This window comes from Strongylocentrotus purpuratus, unplaced genomic scaffold, assembly GCF_000002235.5.
Source record: "Strongylocentrotus purpuratus isolate Spur 01 unplaced genomic scaffold, Spur_5.0 spur5_scaffold_19, whole genome shotgun sequence".
In the NCBI taxonomy this organism is placed as follows: Eukaryota; Metazoa; Echinodermata; class Echinoidea; order Camarodonta; family Strongylocentrotidae; genus Strongylocentrotus; species Strongylocentrotus purpuratus.
The window spans coordinates 3,345,921-3,371,588 of NW_022145604.1; the positions used below are offsets into that span (position 1 = coordinate 3,345,921).

The 25,668-nt window shown below is 37.8% G+C and overlaps 2 protein-coding genes across 2 annotated transcripts in view; one reads left to right on the forward strand and one right to left on the reverse strand.

Moving 5' to 3' along the window:
• Positions 1 to 7,631, reverse strand: part of LOC580186 (sushi, von Willebrand factor type A, EGF and pentraxin domain-containing protein 1) — a 42,651-nt gene extending 35,020 nt beyond the window's left edge. Inside the window, exons 1-5 of the mRNA XM_030990043.1 lie at positions 7,111 to 7,631; positions 5,636 to 5,707; positions 3,220 to 3,270; positions 2,010 to 2,136; positions 914 to 1,032 (exon numbers count right to left, since the gene is read on the reverse strand). Coding sequence (XP_030845903.1) covers positions 914 to 1,032; positions 2,010 to 2,136; positions 3,220 to 3,270; positions 5,636 to 5,707; positions 7,111 to 7,126 — 385 coding nt within the window. The 5' untranslated portion in view covers positions 7,127 to 7,631. The remainder of the gene's footprint in view (positions 1 to 913; positions 1,033 to 2,009; positions 2,137 to 3,219; positions 3,271 to 5,635; positions 5,708 to 7,110) is intronic.
• Positions 7,632 to 7,793: 162 nt separating this feature from the next.
• Positions 7,794 to 24,269, forward strand: LOC105437801 (P-selectin). Its single transcript, XM_030990764.1, has 13 exons — positions 7,794 to 8,113; positions 12,643 to 12,699; positions 14,228 to 14,357; positions 15,057 to 15,172; positions 16,577 to 16,780; positions 17,756 to 17,944; positions 18,925 to 19,176; positions 20,093 to 20,278; positions 20,651 to 20,845; positions 21,226 to 21,423; positions 22,262 to 22,468; positions 22,877 to 23,083; positions 24,145 to 24,269. The coding sequence occupies exons 1-13, from the start codon at positions 8,047 to 8,049 to the stop codon at positions 24,267 to 24,269; spliced, it is 2,133 nt and encodes a 710-aa protein (XP_030846624.1). The 5' UTR covers positions 7,794 to 8,046.
• The last annotated feature ends 1,399 nt before the right edge of the window (positions 24,270 to 25,668 follow it).

Genomic DNA, 25,668 nt, shown 5'->3' on the forward strand with positions numbered 1-25,668 from the left:
ATTATTGGTAAAAATCAGTGTCATTTTGATGAAAGGGAATGTCTGCTGACAACAAGGGGTTATTATTTTTCCAGCGCTTTGGGGCTGAAACTAATGTATTATATTCAGATTGGATTTTGCCACGGCCAGCGCCTCCACCCCCACCCCCTTTCATTAGCCAACATTATTTTACTTCCCTTTTGGAATTACCTCGAGATCTTCCTGTAAAGTTCCCCGTGATTTTTTTTTTGTAAAGATGTAACATAAACCGACAAGTCCATCATTATATCGAAACAAGGAACTTTAAACCAATAAAATCATTATGTTTTTGAAGTTTTTTTTTCTTCACATTGTACTTATGCAAGAATTAATACTTCCTGAGGGCCTTGGACCCTGGCCAATGTCGACCCATATTTTCAGGTCAGGAAAGAAAAAATAATCCAGCAATTGAAAAAAGAAAATCATAGATATAACGATTAAATTCTCCTCAGACTTTTGAATTTACGCAGACTTAATCAACATCAAAGATTAAATGTATAAAAAGTTCTAATACAAATAAATCAATAGTGATGATGCTGACAGAATGGTGATACCAATCATCAATCATTGTCATCATTATCATAGTCGTAATCATAATAATGAAAATAATCATATTTATACAAATATTAATAATAATAATAAACATACTAATGATGTAGACACAATACAAATTTATCTTGTTGAATACTGGAGAGGGGATGGCAAAACCCCCAGATCCCGCCCTTCCTACCCCCCCCCCCCCGCCGCTCTTTTTCCTCCTCTCTCTTTCTCTCTCTTTCTCTCTCTTTCTCTCTCTTTCTCTCTCTCTCTCCCCGTCTCTCTCTCTCTCTCTCTCTCTCTCTCTCTTTCTCTCTCTCCCTCTCTCTGTATCTCTGTTTCACGATCCAATTCTTACCAATGACCGTAAAGGATACGGTACAAGTTGCTTGATTCCCGGCGCTGTCTCGGGCAGTGTATATTGTAGAACGAGAGCCCGCTGCGAAAGTCGAACCAGGACCCGAACCAGACGTTATACTACATATAGGGGGAAATCCATCATAAATATAAATCACTTGGGGTGACCAGTGGCGGATCCAGGGAGGGGGCCGGGGGCCCGCCCCCTCCCTCCCTCGGAAAAAACACAGGTAAAAACACATTAATTTTCCATTTATTTGTTACAAACAAGGAGACGGGCCCCCTCCCCTGGTGTTCAAGGGAGGTGGAGAGATTTTCAAATTTTCGGGGGCAAAACAAAAATGTGTCACTCGCCACCCAGGTGTAAATGGATACCCAATAATTATGTTAAAGCAAGACATGACAGACATGTGCGCTATTCAAGAAATCATCATTACTTTGTTTAATAATTGCATTTCAAAAGTGCATTCGATTAAGGTTATAGTCTAAATAAATCAAGAAAGCTTTCTATTTATGAAGCCCCCACTCCCCCCCCCCCCCCCCCCGTTTTTAAAGTTTTCGATGCCGCCCGCCGGTGACTGCTCGGTGAATATGTACATGTACATTGGCATCGTCATGTGATTTAATTAATAATAATAATAATAATCTTTTTTAAAGTCCACTCCAAATGTTAAACCGAAGTTAAACCGAAAATGGATTTTGTTTGTTTTGCCCAATTGATCGTGAGCCCGGCAGCCACTGAGCAGCGCCAGATCGACGTTGCTCTATCCCTTAATGTTGAACGCCAAACAAGGTAGCAGCAACTCCCGTCTTTTAACGTCTTTTGGTATAACGCGGCCGGGGTTCGAACCCACGACCTCAGGCCCGGTTGTGAGGCGGACGCTCTACTGACTGCATGAGCCAACACACCGGTACTTCTACACATCATCATCAATACATCATGCTTACTAATTATTTTGCCATAATTATAGAATTTGAATGAAATGACTGGTACCCTGGATTAGGGAGATAAGAATTTATAAGTAATAATTCAATAGTCAAATGTCTACTGCCATGGCGCCTTGTAAGAAACGCGCTTGAGCTTTGCAACTACTTACGATACAGTAGCTGAGCCTCTATCGTCGGTTGCAGTTGGGGTCCTCCACGGGACCGTCATCGACGTCGTGGTGGTGTACTGATTACCAATCGCATTTGGACAATAAGTGAACGTCGGCGCAGTTGTGTCTGTTTAATCAACCAATAATATAAGCAATTTCTTTTTGATAAATTCTAATAGTTTATAACTTCAATGTGTATGGAATTCTTTCTCTTTTAAAAAAAAAATCTTGATTTTATGTGAATCATGTACCAAAGTGTAAGTTTTTAAGTTTTTTTTTAACAAGCTATTTATAAGTTTTCTTTATCTTTCCAATTCAGATATCTTATTATATATGTTTGTATTTTGAAGATTAAATAATATTGTTTTTATTTTGACGTGGAAATAAATATATAGGAAACGAAGATGATCACAAAAGAGTTACAGCATGTACGAATGTGATTGCAAAGCCTTTTAAATAAATAACTCGAGAGCCATTATGATAGCCTGTGAATCAAGTTCAGATTACAAAATCCGTAGTTATTGCATATTTCAAAGTGTGATGAATGAGGCTACTAAAATTGCTTTAGTTTGATTTCTTGTCAGTTTTGCGATCATGTTTACTGTTATATCTTCTGTTCGGTACGTTCGCATGGAATATGCAACTTAATTTATTTTCAAGTCTTAAAGAAATGGCAAGGAAAGAACTCAAGAGTTCATGGCTCAGTGGTAGAGCAGTGGTCTTGTAACTGGTAGGCCATGGGTTCGAAACCAAGTCGATGATTTTTGTTAAGGCATGAATCCTCATTACAAAGTCCCTTGGAGATGAATTAAAGCCGTTTGTCCCCTGGTTACTTACTTACAAGCATACATGTGCTTTTTTAGCAGTCGGGTAAAAATAAGCCGTCAATTATACCTTTAATGAATGATATTCCGCTTTCAAATAGCGCTTAATACAATGTCTCTAAGCGCTTTACAGATATACTTAGTAAATGCTATATAACCGTTGACAGGTAAAAAAAAAAAAAATGGGGGAGATGAAAAAACACGATAAAATACATGTATATGATTAAATGCAATCAAAGTATTGTAACATTCGTATTCAGACCTGCATTATACTTCATTATAAATATACGTCATGGAAATACAGGACATGAAAAGGAGTGAGAATAATCATTTCAATGCAAAATGAGCAAAACTCTTGTCTGAATTTTGTCTGAAACTTTTCTTACCGGGGGGAGGTGGCGGGGGAGCCCGTCTTCGTCTTCGTCTTCTCCAAGCATCTGCAAAGAAATCAAGAATACACATAATTTTTTTTAAAAATATATCTTTTATTATTTTCTCTCAAATCAAATACATATTGTAAAAATCATTCATATTAAACAAAATTGTACATTTTCTTCATAACATAACATACAGTGAGAAATCGGGTGAAATTATTGTTTTTTGCTTTGCTCACAGTGCTAAACATACTTTCAAAAAACAAAAACATAATCACGTAATTGCGTGGGCCTCCCAAGCCCACCCCCCCCCCCCCCAGTAACGGGAACTCAAAATATCCCAGTGCATCTTACTTTTCAGATATCTTAAACCAATAATCTAATCTATTTTGCATATAGGGATTAACCTGTCTATAAGTTAGAAATTAAAGTTTTAAAAAAAAATTGTGTTATTCCTTTCTCTATAGGCCTATATCTATTAATACATGATCATCTAAAAATCTATCAAAACCAAAACTAAATCTAGAGTGAATATTTTGTTTCGGCATCCCATATAGTCTAAGGCTTTATCTCGAATCACATTGAAATCTCCACCCTTTATTATTGGAATATTCCTTCCAATTTTTTCTTTTAAAGTCTCAATATTAAAATCAATCAAAAAATAATAATAAAATAATAATAATATTTAGCTTTTATATAGCGCTTAATAGCAATAACAATGTCTCTAAGCGCTTTACAAATATACTATTACCCCGTTCATTGGATTCAGTGTTTGCCCACACACAATGTGTGCACAATCTTCACTCCCTGGGGAGCATTCCAGCCAGGCGTTACTTGACACTCAAAAACTGTTTGACCAATAATGACGGTCGCATCCTACCGGGTACCCATGTAACTTATTTGTTCCAATTTATTTATTTCTACGAACAGGAAAATACACGTGCAACTACCTTTAAAACTTGAGCATCTAATTTTGAATCAATTAATATAATGACCCCTTTACTATGACATGTTCCGTGACTAAAATATGCACTTCCACTCCACGGTTAATTGCTTCCATCTTTTCCCAATATGTCTCTTGTAAAACTATTATATCTGTTCGCTTATTTCTAGACCAATCCAAGAGTTTCTGCCTCTTTGATTTCTAACGTATTCCTTTTACATTTAACGAAACAAAATTACAAACAATAGGTACATTACTGCATTCCATTTAAATTACCAAAAAACAATGAATTAACTTGTCGGCTGATCTTAATTTTAACAAGCGACGCCGAGGCAAACGCAAATACCCTTATTTGTTATTTTCCATTAAACTACACAAACTACACACCTACAACAGCATAAACATAAAAGAAGAAAACACACACCCAAACATACGCCCTATCACACACCACAACAAAGTTGCCACGCTGTGGACAGTACGCAAAGAGCCCCCCCCCCCCCCCGCGCCCCAAAAGAGTAAGTAAAACTATATTCATATAAGCAGGAACAGGAGAACCCAATCTAACCTAATCTTATATCATTATCATATTCAGGGTTTTGCGCATTTTTTCTTTTCTTTCGGAGAAGTCGATAGAAAGTCGATATCTGTAAAGGTGATCTGAGTTTGAAAGGTGACCCGACAGTTGCTCCTGCATGCAGATACGTACACAGGGTGTTTCAACAAATAACAGCAACAGGTTTGAATTTGTATTGTATAGCTTCAAAAATCAGCTGCAATTAAATATTCATTCTCAACCAAAGTTTTAAGTTTTAATGAAATAGTAAGATTTATTTGAAAACGCTTCAAAATATATGGCTCAGCTTGCACGAGAGTGCATCAAAGACCCTTATGCAAGCCTTGGAGCCTGACTCAGCTTCACAAAGGGACTTACTGCTTCACATGGCTTCTTAATTTTTTACAAGTTTGAATTTACATCATTTTTTTGCTTGTTGACCTCCCTAGCTCCTGCGTAAACTTGTGATGGTATGTGACTGTTTTTTTTTCAAAGCTCGTTATGTACTATTGCTGTTTGGCAAGCCTTGAAAGAGTGGAGGGTGACAAAATATTGTTTGTTTCGTCGTTCCATTAATTTTGTCTCTTAATAATTTCTGTTTTATAGGCTTCTAAAGGTATGGACCAGTTCTGGTCAAGCGATTGCATTGTGAAAGAAACGTTGAGATCATCTAGCATATATAAGTATTGGTGTGTACTGCAAGATTCTCGATTCAACAAAATAATAAGAAATTTGGCCAGAGACTGACAGAGCTAGGCTTTGCTTAAGGCTTCTCTGCTCACGGGTCTGCAGTATCTGCAGACTACCATTGATTACTCCATGATGTAATAGGGAGAACACCTAAATATCCCACAGTCCGCACCTGATTACAAAAAAACTAATTTGATTCGGAAGAAACGGATCATGCTATCGAGTTCAGTTGGTTATCTTACCAGAGCTTCCTGTCATCATGAGGATGAAGAACAGACACAACAAACAGCTGCTGATTCCGGTTCTTCCCGCCTCTGAAAGAAAATAACACATTTAAAGATAATTGTGTAATGCCAAGGATATCTGTTCTAGCAGATTTAAGTTCCTAGCTTTAATAGCATCCATCTAAAACGCTGCTAGAAATGATCATGCGAATCATACGAGTTATTTAGAACGGGTAATGAAAATTCATATACATGAATTGGTGGGTACACTGCGCGTTTTCAGAAACTTCAACGTTATATGAAATCAACTCAATCTTGATGAAAATCACATGCACTGCAGACATAAATGGCTATATGGGATATCGACACAGGTGGTATGAAAGTTTCGTCCACCTGTCAGCTATTTCAAATCTCTTTCACATTTCGAATATGAGGGCGATTAGAATTAGCCCTTTAACGCAGGGGATATATTTTATTACCTGATAGCCTTCTAAACTGACATGTAACGTGTGCAAAAAGAATAAGAAAGCTCACAGAGTATTTTTTACTTTTACAAGAACTCATCCTTTCGATCACAAGGTCCGCGGTTCGAGTCCCGCCGCTGCACTAATGTCCTTTGGCAAGACATTGATCTACATTTGCCACACTCCACCCAGGTGAAGTAAATGGGTACCTGGTAGGAATTTATTCCTTGAAACGCAGCGCGCGTAACAGCTGCACTGCTAAAGCCAGGGTAATTATGCTGCATTATTGTAGAGCGCTTAGAGACTTCTGACAAAGTAAGTGTTAGGCGCTATATAAGCACTGTAATTATTATCCTTATATCTTTAACATAAAATGTACCGAATTGAACGTTGTACATACATTTACTGAGTAGTGGGCGTATTTTTCGAATTCTCAGAGGCATGGTGAGGAGGAGTGATGATGAAGATGATGATGGTGGTGGTGGTGTCGGTGATAGTGGTTGTGGTGATGGTGGTTGTGGTGGTGGTGATGATAGGAGGAGGGTGAGGAGGAGAAGGATAATGTAGTAATAATGACGATAAAGTTGATAGTTGTGGTGGTGTGGTGATGATGATGATGATAGTATGATGATGGTAGTAGTGGTGGTGATGATGATGATGATGATGATGATGATGGTGATGGTGGTGGTGGTGGCCGTGCAGGTGCCGGTGTCGATGATGATGATTTATGATGATAATCCGAGTGGCCTTCACATTTTGTTATATTGAGTTCAAATTATGTAGCCCCTACCTAATTCACACTTTCCTTCACCTCAAGAGCTCAATATATGATCTTTTTTTTAAGACAACAATTCTGCATTCATGACAGCTTTTATGTTCATACAGGCTTTCAAAATAATTGTCAGAACCAGAAGCATTCAATAAAAATATTTCAACTGCAATATAAAGAGGCAAAATCATCTTTAGTAAACAATACAGTATAATCGTGCCTTCAAAAAATTGAATTTTTTAAAATCACATAATTCTTACCTGCAGACATCTTCATCTTTAGCGGTGAACTGTAGTTTGAAGCTTTGAGAACAAGTTGGAAGTGGTACTCAATTTTTCCTGTAGAACCTCAAAATAATTTCTAATAAGACGTTCTCTAAGGACAAGAAATTTGACCGTGTTACATCAGGTTATGTGAAACAAAAACAACACCGTATCAGCTAGCTAGAATCTCCCGCCCACAGTTTCCGATCGCATCAGTAATCGCTTGTGCATTAAAAGTGAATGTACAGGACGGTGGCGAAGTTGTTCACAACTGATCAATCTTTTACTAAGCATGCATGGACATGTGACGATCGAAGTCAAATATCTAAAACAATAAGTTTAAAGTTCCAATTAAGAGCTGGCAGTATACCCCGCTTTTAAAATTGAAGCTACAAAACTTGTACACACTCTGTGACAATTTTTAACGTGGAAATCCCCACTCGTTGACAATTAGCTCATAGTTAAGTTTGGTGAAATTGACACGACCAGACAACGAATCAAGACCATTAGCCTTTTAATTTGTTGTTTTCCTTGGCTGGTATCAGGGACGACCCCCCTGTTTCGGAGGAGGGAACCTTTATCACGAAACGACGTATGTGATAGGTCAAAGAAAGTGGTGGTGATTGCCTTTTAACCAATCAATGCCCAGCTGGCCCACATGACTACTTTGCTGGAGGGTGATTTAGCGACCCGGATATAAACAACCGTCTATAATTTCACTTGTCCGATGATTTTAATGTAAACACAACTAAAGGTTACAAGCGTGGTATAGGAAGGTCATCCTAATTTCTTTCTCTCGACGTATTTCAGATTTTGCACTGAAGAAGCTAGTTGATAGTTCTATGCGCGTCGATGTAAGTCGAGTATCCTAAGAAGCTCCATTCTATTCTATCAGCCTTCGCCTTCTGACTTATCAAAACACGGAGCCTCAACATGAAGATTCTCCTAATAAGGGGTTTGTGTATTTTGGTGATGGCATCGCTTCTTCTCCAAGGAACAGGTAATGTTAATTGTGCACAATTTATTTATTACCATCTCTTCTCCTGACCATTGTGGCCTATATTAATTATTATCGTGTCTTATCTATGCTATATCCAATATATTTTCAGATACCTTGTATTCGCATGGAGTATTATACAAGGAGTAGAATAGTAGCAACAGCTATAGGAGTATAGGTATAGTGCCTAGTAGAAGTAGCAGTTTTACTACTGTCAAACCTGCTTTAGAGACCACCTTTCTACAAAGACCACATTTGTGTTTCCCTTGGAAGGCCGCTATAGACAGGTTTGACTGTACTAGTAATTTGTGGTAGCAGTAGTCCGAATTCGTGTTATTATACAGTCGTAGTACTATTCGTTATAACAATTATTTAAAATGGTTGTCAATTTCACGTTGAAATGTTATGACTTGATTTGTAATAAAATTAAGTTCTATCTATAATCGTATCCACAAATTATAAAGAAATATATAGAACTTCAAACATTTTCTTTTCTTTATAGAAGGCATTCTATCAAGCTAATAATATATTCTTTGCAATTGAAATATTTGCGCATTTTTACGACCATCGTTGCCATATAGTTTTTTTCTGTGTTTTTGTGCGTGTGTGTGTGTGTGTGTGTGTGTGCTTTATGTTTTATTATGTTTGTATCTTTGTTCTTTGTTTTATTTCCCTTTGTTTAATTTATTTTCTGTCCTTCCTACATATATGGTGGGAGTGTCGTGGTCGAGTGGTTTAAGGCGCTTGACTGTAGATGCGAAGGTCGAGGGTTCGAATCCCGACACGGCACTAATATCCTTTGACAAGATATTTACCTGCACTTGCTACTCTCCACCCAGGTGTTAAATTGGTACCCGGTAGGATGCGAACGTTCATGTGGTTGGACGAGCAAGTGTGCGCTTGTAAAATGGCGACTGGCTGGAATGCTCCCCAGGGAGTGGAAAATGTGCACACATTGTGTGCGGGTAAGCCTGAATCCGATGACCGGGGTAATAATATATCTGTAAAGCGCTTAGGCACATCTTTGGATCGGTGTATTGAGCGCTATATAAAAAAACGGATTCTTATTATTATTATGGCCATACTATTTAAAGGCGCACTGCACTACTTGTAGCTACTTGCGCCCTCTATATAACAAACAATGCCTAATCGGTGACCATTGGTCCCCATGATCCTCTTTTTCTTATGTTAACTGAGAGCTGAATTGATGAGATAACCACCTGTCCAGTGACCTTGTAGGGCGGTCTAATCCCTCCTATAAACTATGGCAGCTAAGCTTTAACTTTCCTAGTAAAACTATCCCTTTTCTTGTTGTGAACACTCCAAACGCAACAATCTTACGCTGAGGGATATAATTAAAAAAATATATTTTCAACTTTTTCAAGATTCACTATAGACATGACCGACGTTCAGCGTATTGCATTACTGGGTTTTTTTTACATTGAAACCATACTTGACCTGATAAGACCCCAACACGAATAGTTCACCTTTTCCCGGGACAAGGTAAATTATTCGTGACGTCAGCAATACATTTTAAAAAGTGATTCGACAGGAAACGTCTTTCCTAGTAAAACTATTCTTTTCTTGTTGTGAACACTCCTAATGCATCATCATCAATAGTGATCTGTCAGTTAATGACAGGTTCAGTGACCCAATCAAAATTTTATGTCAAGTGTCTCTCCAAGTTCCTCGGTCTTGAGACATCCGTTTCAGCGTTTCATACCTGTTGCTCCACATTCTGTGATGCATCGGAATATAAAATAAAAAATGTATTTTCATACTTCTTTACGATTTACGATAGACAAGACATGACCGACGTTCAGCGTACTGCATTACTCTTTTTTTTTTAAAGTAAAACTATTCTTTTCTTGTTGTAAACACTCCTAATGCATAGGGATATAAAATAACAAATATATTTTCAAACTTCTTCAAGATGCACGATAGACAAGACCGACTTGGACGTTAATTCAACGTATTGCATTACTGGGGTTTTTACATTTAAAACCATATTTCATCTGATTAGACCCCATGTATATTTGCTTTCTTCCACTAGTATTAGTAAAGACAATTCAATAACATTCTTAACTTGTTTCATTTGTTGCTATCACCCTGTGTATTTATCATTTTGTTTCATATATATGAAATGTTCTTGTTTTATGTACATGTATGTCAACTGAAGTCTAAGATTTACTTTTTCATCGATTTTTTGTTCATGCTCGGTGCAATTTTCCAAAGGTTAACGGTCAAACTTTATTTCCTTGTTATGTAAATGGAACTTTCTGAGTGGGATGAAAGTTGAGTATCTAATCTAAATGCTTCTACAATATAATTTTATTCAAGAATTGAGTTTCCAGTTATTTAGTAGCAGTATCGTTTCCGTAGTTACTATTTTTCGCAGGTCAAATAACAGAACTTCCCAAACAATATCCTTCTTGGCTCAGGATCGGCAATTGTTATGATGTTTTTCATATATATCAGCGAATTTTTAAAGGGAATTATGACTTTTATTATGGCAATCAACTATCATTTTCATTATAATAGTCTACGTTATCCTTTAAGCTTCAAGCTTATATTGAGCTCTGGTTTAGGAATCGCATTCTGAGAGAAAATTGTTATAATTTATTCTGGATTATTTATCCTGCAGTAGATTGGTTTTTTGAACCAGTGAAATAAAAACAAACGCATACAAACTTGCTGGGCGTCATCTTCGAAGGAACCCACAACTCCCATTTGCACCTAGTGACCTGTGTCAAAGGTTAAGTCCATTCCAAAAATAACTTGCTTTCAATAGATGCGGAAAAACAGGAGAAAGAGAGCAAGAAGAGTTTTAGGAAAATCAGATCACAAATAAAGAAGTTATACTTTTTTTTAAAGCATGAAAAACTATGGAACAATGAAAATCACTACACAAATTGCAAAATTGGTTATCAGTTTGTGACGTCATCGCCTCACTTTTTAGCAATTACCTTATATGTTTTCATTCCATTATTTTCCTTTTTTATCCACAAGAACTAAATTTCCCATGCCATTGCGCAGGTTATATGTGATATGTATCATATTACATACGTGACATTTTACAATCGTTTATGAACTTTGAGACATTGATACTATTTTCGCAATACTGTCTATTCATAATTATTAATTTTCATATTAAATAGTTTATTTAAATATACATTTTCATGATTTAACAGAATAAAAACAATTAATCTATATTAGTGCATCCACAGTTCCACACGAAAACATATTACGATCAATTTAACTTGGATGCTGGTGTGAAGAAAGAAGATTTATAGGGGGAAGTCGGAAATTTATATTATCAATATAAAGAAAACAATCTGTGTGTAGTGATTTTCAAAGTTTTTCATGTCATTAACAATTCATAACGTTCTTATTAGTTAGCCGATTTTACTCACACTTTTTTTGATTGGTTTGTCTGATTTTTCTGCTTCCTTTGAAAGTACGTAATTATTGAAGTGGACTTGCCCTTTTTAAGCACATGGTGTAGGGCCTACTTATCCAGATTTCCTTTTCCTTCTTTGCTCATTACTCAGCCACTATAGATTTTCTACCAATACTGTTTAGCACATGTCATTTATTTGTAATCTTGAACATTCGGTGCAAGTTTCGTTGGATTATGTTAGAATTTTATTTCTATATTTACCAGAACTCAAGTTTATCTGTAATTTGATGTTAACTTTTCAGCTATATAATCGGTGTCTGCAAACGGTTCTACTGGAGTTTTCTTTTTTTTTAGCAATGCATTGAAAATAATAGCGCTTTATGTAATACCATGTGTATTTATTATTATTGTTATTATCATAATGTCTACAAAGTTGTAAAACCCCAAAGCACAGCTATCAGTAATAGATCCAGGTTGTAGAAATATCTGGAAGCCTTTTAATATAGAAATTCTACACAATCGATTTTATTTACTCAGGAAACTTGTTGATATTATCTAACTACATTGATGTTGATTGCGATATTTTCCAGAGTGGGAAACACATGTAAAATTACATATTATCGTCCATGCCTACATAAGAAAGTGAACATGATATATTTTCGTAATCAAACTTTACTTAAATCAGTATCGGAATGTTAATACATCGTCTAAGCAAAAACCTGCTGCTGCTACATATCTTTATATCAATATTTTATGTTTCATTAATTTTGTTGTCGATCGTGAAGTAACTCTTTTCCGTATTATTACACGGATATCACGTACTACCGAGGTATATGAAATTCCCATTCCTGGCTCAGCTCATGTCCTCTTCCTCTTCCTTTGTCTGTCTCTCTCTCTCTCTCTCTCTCTCTCTCCATCTTTTTCTTTTTCTCACTCTCTCTCCCTCCATCTTTATCTATCTCTCTCTCTCTCTCTCTCTCTCTCTATATATATATATATATATATATTATATTACTTTTATTTGGTAAAGGTATGAAACTATTAAAAATAGATAATTACTCTTATTATGCTTTTGTAAAGATAGTGATTATGATAACACGGCACTTTTGTATTTTTCGTTTTCGAATATTAGATGCCTTTTGGAGGAGAAGGCGAAGAAGAAGGAGCTCACCCACTCCGAAACCTAAAGGTAAATATCTTTTCACAGGTTCCTTCTCCCTTTCACACTTGTATATGTGTATATTTGTATTATGTATATTGCTCTTTCTCTCGCTCCCGTTTTCTTTCTTTCTCACCATCTTTTTTCTTCCGCCCCTCCCCCATCTGTCCATCAGAGAATATACTTTAGTTCTTGGCGTATTCGGAGTTTTCAGTTGTCACTATAGACATCTAGATCTGGTGTTTGCGTCAAGACCAGTAATTCTCGTTGCACTTCACGAGGATTCAATTTGCTAACGTAAGACTGCGTCATTGACCGGTGCAGTCCATGACGGGCCACATTGGAGTGAAAACATACCCCCCCCCCCCCCCAAAAAAAAAAAAAAAATCGGAAATTAACAGTGCAAATGATACGTGTAATTAGTGGCCTATGGGCAAATTGTGCGCACAGGTTGGATTAGCGCCGGTAATGATAACGCAGTCGGAATGACGCAGCAATTGCAACAGCTATTGCGTCAGTGGAATATATTCATTCATTCATTCATTCATCTGGTACCGTCCCAGGCCAGGGTTGGCCTCGATGCACACCCATCGCTTTGATCATAGTAATAATTACAAAGAGAAAGATTACAACATTACTTATGCTTTAGTAGACCTACTATTGATATGCTAATTTGAAAAGATGAGTTTTATGTTTAGATATGAATGATTCAGTATTAGATATACATTTATTTAGGAGGCGCGATAGCTCAGTCGGTAGAGCAGTGGTCTCGTAATCCGGCGACCCGGGTTCGAAATCAAGTCGATGCGCTAGTGCCCTTTGGTAAGGCATTAATCCTCATTACCAGGTCCCTCGGAGAGGACCTAAAGCAGTCGGTCTTCTGGTTGCTTCCTAACAAGCATTTATGCTTTCTTAGCAGTCAGGTAAAATAACCACCACTACTACAACGTAGGGAGCTTGGGAGAGAGTTTCCTAAGAGCTGCCTGACCTCTTCATTTAAAGTCCTGGCCACATCTTGATGTTGTCGAACCAAGTGATTCGTTGTCTCTCTATCTTGTTTCCTTCTACCATTCCTTCAAGTAATACCTCTGTAGACCTCACCCTTTTATAAAATTTCCGGGTTATACCAGCTTCCTTTTGTGGACCGCCTTCATGAGCTCTATTTCATAGATAAACATAAAGTAACCTTCAGTCTGGTTAACCCTGTTGAACGCATATGGCGGATGTGTGGGAGAACTTAAAAGGAAATGTTGTTTTAAGATCAATAACTTTTTTTTTCTGAAGATGATAAACATGGCAAGTGTGCAACAAAATGTTAATAGGTTATTTGATTACAATCATACTTGATTACAATCAGGAAATGTGTTCAGGATCTCACCTTCCCCTTATAACTGCAACCTTTAGGATTTATATTTTTAAGTGCTGTACTTTGGCCGTAGATAATTATATAGGAGATGAATAAGCTTGTCTTTATACATTTTGCCGTAGAAAATCTACGTAATTTTTTAGTAATCATTGCATTTTCTTAAATAACATTCTCCTTTTTATTTCAATACAGATACAACTCCGCCGGTGTTTGACGTGAAGTGCAACATATCCCTTGGAATCATTCATACGGCTACCATTCCCTTTGGGGTCACGTGGTCCGAGCCTACCGCTACAGATGTTGATAAACCCGCCCCGGTCAAGTATGAAAATCCAAATCAAATCTTGATTGTTGAAAGTCAGACTTGGGTAAAGAGGTGAAGTGAGTGGGAGGGGTGGATGAAAGACATAACATGAAAGGGTTGGAGGGAAGGGAGAGAGACGGAGAGACAGAGAGACAGAGAGACAGAGAGAGAGAGAGAGAGGGTGACAGAGAGAATATCGTTTATTATCAATACCATGCATATCGCGATGTTGTATGGTAAAAATACATTTACTTTCTCCCCCCCTCTCTCTCTCTCTCTCTCTCTCTCTCTTTCTCGCTATACGCACATACAAACACACACGCCTCAACGCGCACACGCTCACCCTCTCACCGTCTCCCCTCCATCTCTCTCTCTCTCTCATCGTCTATCTCTCTCTCTCTCTCCCCTCCATCTCTCTCTCTCTCTCTCTCTTACCTCTCTCTTCTCTCTCTCTCTCTCCTCTCTCTCTCTCACACAATCTTCCCCTCTCTACCACCCACCCACCCCTCTCTATCTCTCTCTATCTCTCCCTCACTCTCTCTCTCACTATCTCCCCCTCTCTGTCACCCCTCCCTCTCCATCTCTCTCTCTCTTTCTCTCTCCCTCTCCATCTCTCTCTCTCTCTCTCACACACACACACACGCACACGCACACGCGCACAAACATACACACACACACTCTCTCTCTTCCTTTCGATTGTCCCTATCCTGTTTACAGACGGCATGGGAATCCACCTGGTGCTTTGTTTTCAGAAGGTGACCATACGATTACATACCAGGCCCGGGATAATGTGCCAAACTACAGCCAGTGTTACGTCATGTTCCAAATTATTTGTAAGTTCAAACCTGTTCTAATTCCGATTTATCTTGAAAGTCTTTACGATTATCTCATGATACATCTTACTTCTTAGGGAGATTATTAAAAAAAAAAAGTTAGCTTTTCTGCTATTTCTTTTATTTAACACGAACCTTCTAAAAGTTATCTTATCTCTGCCTTTTTTTGTTTTACTCTTGCAGAAAAGATGATATTGGAATACATCACAATGTATATATTGCACATATTACACAACCGTGATTGCGTCTGTAATCATCGATCTATCTATTCCTTAATCAATTTTTTAAATAAAAATTACTATGTCATTATTTTATCGCTTAAAGCGGGGAGGTGATAGAGAAGGAGTGGAATCAAGTCGCTCTCCTTTGACCCCATGCTCCAAGCCGCCGAAAAGTTATGCGCTAATCAGCAACTGTCAGGGGCGGATCTAGTTTTTGCTAAGGGGGGGGGGGGGGGGGGGGGGATGACCCAATGAAGGCGAGGCGATTTTTTTTAAAAATATTTTGTTTTGCTTGGAAACCCAAGGGGGCGGGGGTTACCCCCCCCCCCCCCCACCCCCGTAGATCCGCCCCTGACTTTTGACCAGGTGGTGATGAGATAAAAGAGGGCATGAAATTTCAGGATTTAGAATTCCTACATCAGAAAATGGTATCCCAGCAAATGTTTGCTGTCCCTGTCAATGATTTCTCATCCATTGTTGAATGGGTAATGAACAAGCGACCACGAATTTGTGTAATTTCATCCTTTTTCCAACTGCAAAAATATTTTTAAAACACGCGAAAACACGCATCAGCAAATTTAACGTTATCGAAGATTGTTAATCATGGGTTTTTTTTTTCTTCAGGATATATTTTTCTTTTACCAACTCTGTCACACGAAATATAGGAAGGGCAGTGTACTTAATTTGAAAAAATTATTTGATGCACTATTCCCAACGCAATCCCCATATAAAGTTGATAATTTACACTGAAATTTTGCCGGTATAATTTAATATTTTGTAATAAATGCGAGACTGCATGCATGGTGCCTGGCCTCCGAAATTCCCCGGAGCATGGAGCTTCAAAGCCAAGTGGAATGTACACACTATGAATATGACAGACAAAGAAAGCGGACAAAATATACAGTTCCTCAGGTAGACAAAGGAACATCCCTTCACTGCTATTATTTAAAAATGTGTAGAACAGGTGAATATGCATGTGACACCTGTTCCACACATGTTTACATAATAGCAGTGAAGGGATTTTCCTTTGTCTACCTGCATGAGGAACTGTATATTTTGTCCGCTTTCTTTGTCAGTGATGTTCATAGTGACACATCCCATGGTAATAGTTTTAGAACTCACGCATGCGTTTGAATAATTTACAAGATTTTCCCCTCCTTCTTTATCATCTTCCTGCTTAAAGTGATCAAATGTAGCTCCATCAGCCATTTGGACCGCGGGTATGTTTCGTGTACAAAAGGAAACCTTGTTGGATCCTCCTGTCACTATTCGTGTTTTCAGGGATACACGCTCAGCGGTGGAACAGCCGATAGAGTGTGTACTGAAAACAGACAATCCCCAACCCTGCTAACAGCTGACTGGAGCGGGTCGCAGCTGAGATGTGTCGGTGAGTAAACTTGGTTGAAGTAAAAAAAAATGAAAAAAAAATGGTATAACTATTTTTGTTTTGACAGACATAATACAATATGATTAACATTTTGAGAAAGCGATGATCCAATACCAATTAAAGAAAATGATAGATATACAACTCTAGAATTAATAAGCTAAGCTGCAAAGTAAAATTACGCGGTAACTTCGTGGCTTTCGATTGTTGATGATGATCGAGAGGCCGATCGTTTGGGGGATGTTTTCTTTTTTGTTTTGTTTGTTTTAATTTCATTTTATTTGTTTTATTTTAAACCAGGGCCCCGTTTCATAAATCTTGTTATCAATAACATTGTCACACTTCTGTTACTCTCACCCAATCAAATGCACCGGCCGTTACGGTTTCATCAGCTTATAACATTTATTGCAACTTGTTATTCAACAGTTTTATGAAACAGGGTCCATAACTGACTTGCCCTGCAGGGTGTTGAGACCCATTCTTCTGCATTAGTCATCATCAACTGGCAAGGAGGGCTTCTCCCCGCCCCCCCCCCCCACTGAGTGTTATTTAGGGTACGCATATGCGTGTTCCCAGCACCGCCCCCCCCCCTTTCAGCATATAAGTCCGGTGTGTAAAGTCAATACGGGTAGACCTTTTTCTTTTGTTATACAAGCCTTTTCAGCACCCCCTCCCCCTTTTTCAGCATAAGTCCGGTGTGTAAAGTCAATATGGGTAGACCTTTTTCTTTTGTTATGAGCCGGAAATTTTGGAAACATGCATGCAGTCCCTCCGTTCCCGGAGTGGGGGGAGTGCCCCCCCCCCCCCATCTGTCAAGATCCATATTAGGGCGTTAATTCATCAATTTTAACAGAGTTAATGCCCAGCCTTCAGGCTCTCAATAGATTTATGCATGCACATACTACGTCATGCACCTCTCGTATTTTGTTTTCCTATCACATGAACATTTCTAATTCTATTTGTTTTATTTCCAACCAGAACTGACATGCTCAGCTGACGTCGTATCATCTCCTCCTGAGAAAGGGATCGTCTCCTGCACTCAAAGTAATCTTTTCCAGAGTGTCTGTTCCTACTCCTGTGATAAGGGTTACGATATACCCCTGGGTCAGTCTAGCAGCAGGGTCTGCACCTCATCAGGATGGACTGGGTCTAAACCAGAGTGCCAAGGTATCATTTGTGTGCAGTACTTTACCCCCCCCCCCCTCTCCTCCCCTCTCCTTTTCCCATTATTGTTATGGGATTAACCATGTCTTTAAATTGGGAGATACAGGATTCTATTGCTGCGGGCATAAGTATAACAAAAATGTGTGACAAGCAAAAAGAAATAAAATAATAATACAAAAAATGATTATCAAAACATTTAACGTCCGAAATTGCTAGGATGGCCTGGTTTTGATGGAGAAGGGGGCAGGAAAAGCACGAGACATGTTTACCTATTGGTAAACAAACAATGAATGAACTGTATTTTTGTTTCAATTAGGTGATGGGGGGGGGGATATAAGTTTTGAAGTATTTTTATTGTGTAAAAATTATAGTTTATTCAATGTGTTACCGGTAAATAGACCAACCAATTTAATCCAATTCAATTCAATTTAATTTCACCAAGCCATAAAAAAACATCATGCAACGAACTACATTGTTACATAACAGAATAGAATACATGGGTACAATAATATAAAAGTTGCTTGGTAGGCAGCAGCCAGATTAGATTAATATTTTGCAAGAATACATAATTTTAACCTTCTTTTGAAAACATTCAGTGATTGAGATTATTTAATTGATGAGGTCAGTGAGTTCCAAATGATAGGTCCTCGGTACGTAATGGATTTTTGAAAAAAATGTGTATGTAAATATGGCAAATGAAAATCCACAGCCTTTTTTTATTTTACTATGAATATTGCAATTTCAAGTAAAATAAGTTATTGTTACATGAAAATTCCTACTTGGTATAAATATAAATCATCAAAACACAAGATTTTGCAGTATAAAGGAAATCCATTCATGACATATTTTCATATAGAACTTCTGATAAATTTGGCCTGCAATCATGAATATTTATTTGAAAGGGTAAAATATATCCATTGTCAGTTGAAGTAGTCCTGAGGATTCTACATTGATCTTTAGAACCCATTCTTTTTATTTTTCAGACACTGCAGGGCCTAGTTTTGAAGACTGCCCTCTATCTCAGATCCTTTACGCAGAGGACAGACAGGAGAGCGGGATAGGATCATGGACTCCACCCACACCCATCGATAACTCTGGTGCCACCATCACGGATGTCACTCATGATGGTCCTGCCCCTGGAGCACAGCTTCCCCAGGGCCATTATGTAATCACTTACGTAGCCCGAGATGGACAAGGGAACGAGGGCACCTGTGTATTTACAGTCACTGTTCAAGGTTTGGACATTTTTGCAATTATCAATCTTATTATTGTATTTAGGATAATATTAACGATACCTGAACATTAAAGGTAAAGACCAGTATTGGAAACGCCCCAATTTCAAAAAATGAAATGGAAGCTCTCATTACCAATCATGTGAAAAAATATGTTTTGACTAATACATGATGATAAAAAATTTGCCGGGAAACCGTCTACTAATTCATATATTTGGTAAATTTTGTTTCTCTCATGGTCTGTGAGAGATATAGGGTAGTCCCATATACATCTTTCTGTGTATAGTGCTTGTAACTTTACGAAGAATGGGCCGAATTTCTTATCATTTTGATAATTCCAGAACCTTGCAGATGCTAGATGCTAGATGATCAACCTTTTCTGATCGATTCCACAACGTTTCTTTCACAATGCAATCGCATGACCATAACTGGTCTTTACCTTTAAATGCATTTTTTAAAAGCTGAAAGACTTTAATGTATGACCATCATATTTGTCATTAAAGATGGGCTATTATGAGCTTAAAGTGCTTTAGAGGAAGTAACTATACTTCATGCAAGTTGTTCAAATGAAAAGCTTATAAAGAAAAGTGTGGTGTAACTTTTTGACATTATATTATTCTTTGCACCCTCTAGGTAAAGTTTGGTTTACAAAGGCTAGACTTGTTTTTTTTTCTTTTTCATATGATATTGACATAGAAGACATATTTTGACAACCAATGGGTTGGCAAATGTTTGCATATCTTCACATCTTTAAACAGGAACGGCTATAACACAAAACAACATCTGAATGATGCATTACTTTTACTTTAACTCGACTTCAATTTATCTAATTGACAATTTACATTCCTGTTAAAATGTGATGATAAATATGTTCATGTTCATTGTTTTGTGTTTTGTGGGTTTTCTTTTATTTCATCAGTCATACGTTGTTCCACCATGCCAATCACCCCTGGTCTCATTGTCAATTGCGAGCATGGCAACCTTAGAGGTTCGACCTGTGAATTCACCTGTAGTCACGGTTACCGTCTCCAGGGACCTAGATCATCATCATGCCAAAAAGATGGTTTCGCAGGAGTATGGACGTCTCAACCTCCAGCTTGTGAAGGTTTGTGTGTTTTGTGCTTTTTGGAAAGCTAACAGAATAGGCCTACTGCATTAACCAACTGAAATTACTAATGTAATTTCTGTCTTTCGTTAATGGAAAAGCATTACAGCTCTTAACATATTGACATCTCTGGAACTTTTTTTCTAATTCACCCCCGAACTTATTTTCGTGACAAAGATTCTTTTAAATGGGAAGCTTTTAAATAACCAACACAATTTTAAAATATTCATAATTTTTTTGATACACAGAGGTATATTCCTTCAATGCATGTAAAGTCATTGTAATAAACATATTTTTGTGGAATAATATATTCTAAATATCACCACCTTCCCTTATGATATTTTCATTAATCTGCAATTTTCATTATTCTAGTACTTCAATGCTCTGCACTAGAGCCCCCAGAGAATGGTGTGTTCCTGAACGGTCGACATTGCCAGACATCATATGGCTCTTCATGCTACTTCGATTGCTTGCCTGGTTTTAGTATTACTAACAATGTGCTCCGATGTTCCGCACAGACAGGAAGTGATGAAGCATTCTGGGAAGGGAACTCTCCAAGGTGTGAAGGTATGTTAATTTCTCTTTTTTGTTGAGTCTTTATTTCATAATAAAGATCTTGTTAACTTTTGAATAATGTCCATAGTCCAAACCTGGGCCCATGACAGGTCATATTAGATAAAATTCTTACATCATTATACTGTATACAATTTAATTTGTATGTATGTATTACTTAAGGCCTATAATGAATTTGTTTGAAAAAAAGCATCTACAAAAGTAGTTGAGTCAATATAAAATTCATCCTCACTAATCCTTTTAAATTACACTATTAAACTATTTTGAACAAATTTCATCAATGTGCATGAATTTAAACATATAGCTGTGAAAACAGTATGTATAATTAGAATAGTGATTGACTGCTATATTAAAATATCCAAATGTCCATTCAGTGGAAACCTGCGAGAGACCCGACCTTGAAGGACCGCTGGAAGTGCCTGATGATTTCTCAGTATGTGGGACAGAGGTTCAAATCCCTGCTGGAATTGAATGTGAATTTGAGTGTAGCCAGGGGTACTTCATACAAGGAGCATCTCTGGCAACCTGCGGCCTTACCGGGTCATGGGAACACCCTCTCCCAACCTGCAAAGGCAAGTTATGTTTGATACTCTTTAGATACTGTAGTCCAAAACTTGTGAACTCAGCACAAGTAACTCTTCAATATGCTGTAGTCAAAGCAATCACATTTGCTTCAAGTCTTAATTAATTAATAATTAGTCATCATTTTGTGTTTCGGAGCTGTACATTTAGGGTGTTAAGGGGACATTACACTGTGTAACATTGTTTGTCTTTAGGGTTAAGGCAAGCTAGATTCAGTCATTTTGATGGTTTAGAACATATCCCACCACTGCCACCATTTCATCACCCTTGTTTTATACGTTCATATGACAAGGATTATATGGTTTGATTTGATTTGATTGGTCATTATTCTATTTGAAAATGAAGACAAAATATCATCTGTTGACAGCCAGAAGGGCGTTAACTCTGTGTTTAGGTATATGAGTTAATGCCCTTCTGGCTCCATACAGACAGATCTGGTTTTAGTTAAACAAGGGAAACCTATGGCTTTAAATTTGAAATCCAACCTTTCGCTTACATTGAATAAATAAATAGATATAATTTAAACAATTCCGTAGTTTGGTAAGTACAAGCCAATGTCCCATAGAGTACATATAAGATTTTAGTATTTTTATAGCCCTACAAGATTTGTTAAAGCCTTACAAGAGCGTAGGTCAGACCAAAGTAAGAAACAATATATTAAACATAATTGATGTGAATTTACGTTAATATTTCCTCAATACTTACAAAGTAACAGGACTATAAATGAACTAATACCTTGGGCTTGCCTACTAGCTTTCACATTGAATTCTTGACTTGTATAGCCACTTAATCATTTGATGTAGTTTTCTTTTTCTTTTTCTTTGGTAGTTGTTACCTGCCTAGCCAGTAATCTGCCAGCTCCACTCCATGGGGGTAAAAGTGGTTGCCCCCATGACAGAGAGCTCTTCGGCAGCGTATGCTCCCTCTTCTGTGACGTTGGACATGAGGCGAGTGAGGCCACGCCTGTGAGGAGGGTGTGTCAGGATGACGGGCAGGGAGGTGGAGTTTGGAGTGGAGGCCCTATATCCTGCTCAGGTTAGCATTTACTGTTTTTAACCATCAGTCAGTTGTACTGATGTTACCCTGGCTTTCCAAACCCCTTTTTAGTATCAGAATCTAAAGTCCATGTTTCTACTGTGTGGAAAGCTTACATGAATTGTAAATATGAAAAAACTTGGAACTCATTGACCCGAATTAACAAAAGAGGTATAAATTTAACCCATGGTTTAAACCCTCATTTACATAACCCATGGTCCAAAATTAGCGCAAAATAAGTGTGAAACCGTCAGATGTCCATGTTTGTGAATTCGGGCCATGCGCTCTTTCACTGTCATTATGTTTGTTACAAATACATAATTTTTATCTCAAGGAAATCACAATACTGATGTACACATCTGTCACACAAGTTCTTTTTATACATGAGTGATATTCTGTTCTTTCTAGTTGTCCAGTGCCTGCCTTTGGACATCCCATCACATGGCTATGTGAATGGCTGCCAGCTAGCTGATCAAGCTAGGGACCCCACCATGAGACAGGCCTATGGGACTACCTGTATCACCCTCTGTAGTCAGGGCTACACTCCCATTGGTACTACTACAAGGCGCTGCCTGGCTGATGGCCGATGGGATGGTCTGGCACAGACTTGTGTTGGTAGGCAGATCATTTAACCTGTTGAATACTATGTACAAGATGACTCAGGATTATGATAATATAATTTGTTGGTCGTATACACACAGGATACAAATCCTGCTTGAATACTGCTCTTCCTGGCCTTCACCAATATACTGGTACTAAGATGCTAGCAATGGATGAACCCCATAAGAAATTTTTGATAGAGGAAAATGTAGTTATCTTCCAAGATGATGAGGGTGTAGAAAGTTAGTAGCCAGTCCGAAATTGGATGTTAACTAATTATGTTCCAGTCAAAATGTTACAGATTAATAATTAATACAAATAAAATCAGAATGGTTAGATATTGCCTATGATATAATTCTGGAAGATATTCAAGTTCGATGGTGATATGCCCTGTTATCTGTAGATGACGTGTAAGTGAACTTTTGGTGGTTTCGTGCAAAGGTAACCATTTTTTTCCTATTTGCAAAATTATGAAATTTGGTTGACATGGTTATCGTTATATCATATATTCATACATGTAATTTATCCATTTTCAGTTATCTCGTAAACAAGCTAAGTGTATTAGTTAAAGAGCAATTGAATTTAAATATGTATATAACAATTTTGGTATCCCGTGCGTTAAGCTTTATCAGATTATTAAATGAACGTTTTTAAAAAATTATATTTAATTTGAAAATTCCATTTACCTATTTCTTGTAAATGATCAAGGATGATTCTTGAATGATCAGTTATTTCAAGGGGATACCAATTATTTTGTATTTTACCTGTTTATATGCTTGTGTATTTATCTATTTTGTTTTTGATGCTGTTATTTGTTTGTATTATTACCAAACAGGGCCTCATGGAAGACCACCAAATTGGTGATATGTGCCACCCTGTATAAATATCAGAAATAAATAAATAAAAAAATGGATGTGTAAATTCAAGGCATGCATTCTAAATTATCTTCAATACTGTACAGAGTGCTCTGTGCAGATATTAAAACTCAGAAACATGTTTTGTTTAATGATGTTCTTTTCTTTTATTTAAATCTATGCTGAAACCTTTATGCTTCATATTTTTCTTCATATTTTCAGATTTGACAGCTCCGAATGTACTTTGTCCTCCTGATACTGTGCTCTATGCAGACCCTGGCCGATCAGTGGGTACAGTCAACTGGGATCAGCTTGAACCAGTACAGGTAAACCCATATCAAAACTGAATCCTCGGTCACACTTGGTATTGTAATAATAATAATAACTAGCAGGACCCGCGGAAATCCGCGGGATTCTAGAGGGGGGCGGGGGGTGTAAATAGATATACAGAGACTGTCTAAATTAAAACCACCAAGAACTTTATTTGCCATTCAGGCCATTAAAAAAATATGTTTAGCGTCCCCGCCCGCTTTTTTTAAAAATATTTTATTTTTTTATTTTTTTATTTTTGAAAGAAAAAAAACAGCGTTCCCGCCTGCTTCCTTTTTGGGGGCCGCCTCCTATTTTTTTTTTATTTATTTATTTATTTTTTATTATTTATTTATTTTTTTTGAAAGAAAAAAAACATGAAAAGCACTGCTAAAATGTATTTCTGATTTTAAAAAAGAAAAAAAAAAATTGTCGGCCGCCATCTTGAAAAATAGGCTGAATGTCAGGGAAAATGTACGGAGCGGCCATTTTGAAAGAAAAAAAAAAGAAAAAAAGGGCCTCCTTCCCATTTTTCGAAAAAACAGGACGCTAAACATGTTTTTTTTTTTTATTTGGCTTTATATAAAAAACAAAAACGATCCAACTATACCGGTAGTTATTCTTTAAGCCACTGGAACTGCGTAGAGTTCCGTAGTGTGGCGTACCGACTACGCAGAAATTAGGCTGCGTATTAATGGGAAAATAGTCCCTGCGTAGGTTATGCGTAGGCTGGCGTACAGGTTTGCTTATGGTCGCTTACTGTGTGGAAAGCTTTTACTGCTTTGTCAATCTGGCGTAGGGTAGCGTACTGTTGCGTAGTCATGTAGCGTAGTGTTGCGTAAAAAGGCGTACTTTCTGCGTCAAGTTTCTACGCCGAAAGTACGCGAAAAAAATTAAACATGTTGAATTGTTTTCGTTCATCTTGCGTACCCCTTTCCGTCCCCCAGCATATAGTAACGTAGGCCAGCGTAGTTGGTACGCAACACTACGCAACTCTACGTATTGACCCCACGCCAAATAAAGTATTAAAAATATGCTCATCTGACCCTAATTAAACGCCTAAACCCCCCGAGCTTTCGGGGGTTTATGGCCCCTTGAAACCCGTGGACCCCACGCCTACACTCAACTCGCCTCGATCTACCTGATCCCCCTCGCCCCCCCCCCACAACCCGTGGACCCCACGCCTACACTCAACTCGCTTCGATCTACCTGACCCCCCCCCCCCCCCACACTTTGAAAAATGTTTTGTGGGGTCTGCATGTAACATGTAAGATGCAGATTTTTTTGTAACATGTAAATTGCAAAAAAAATATTTTGCCCCCCCCCCCCCCCCCCCCAACGATCTTATGGCACTTCGGCCTGCCCGCTGTTGTGTTCACGTGTAGGCCTACTTCAATGAATGGATAGACATAAATAGTCGCATGGATGGATACATAA

What these genes read in the sequence shown, in the direction of transcription:
- LOC105437801 (XM_030990764.1), top strand. Translation starts at nt 8,047, where the DNA reads ATGAAGATTCTCCTAATAAGGGGTTTGTGTATTTTGGTGATGGCATCG. An exon ending in GTCTAAACCAGAGTGCCAAG is followed by an intron (nt 17,945 to 18,924) that starts GTATCATTTGTG and finishes TTTATTTTTCAG; the next exon opens with ACACTGCAGGGCCTAGTTTT. An exon ending in GAACTCTCCAAGGTGTGAAG is followed by an intron (nt 20,846 to 21,225) that starts GTATGTTAATTT and finishes ATGTCCATTCAG; the next exon opens with TGGAAACCTGCGAGAGACCC.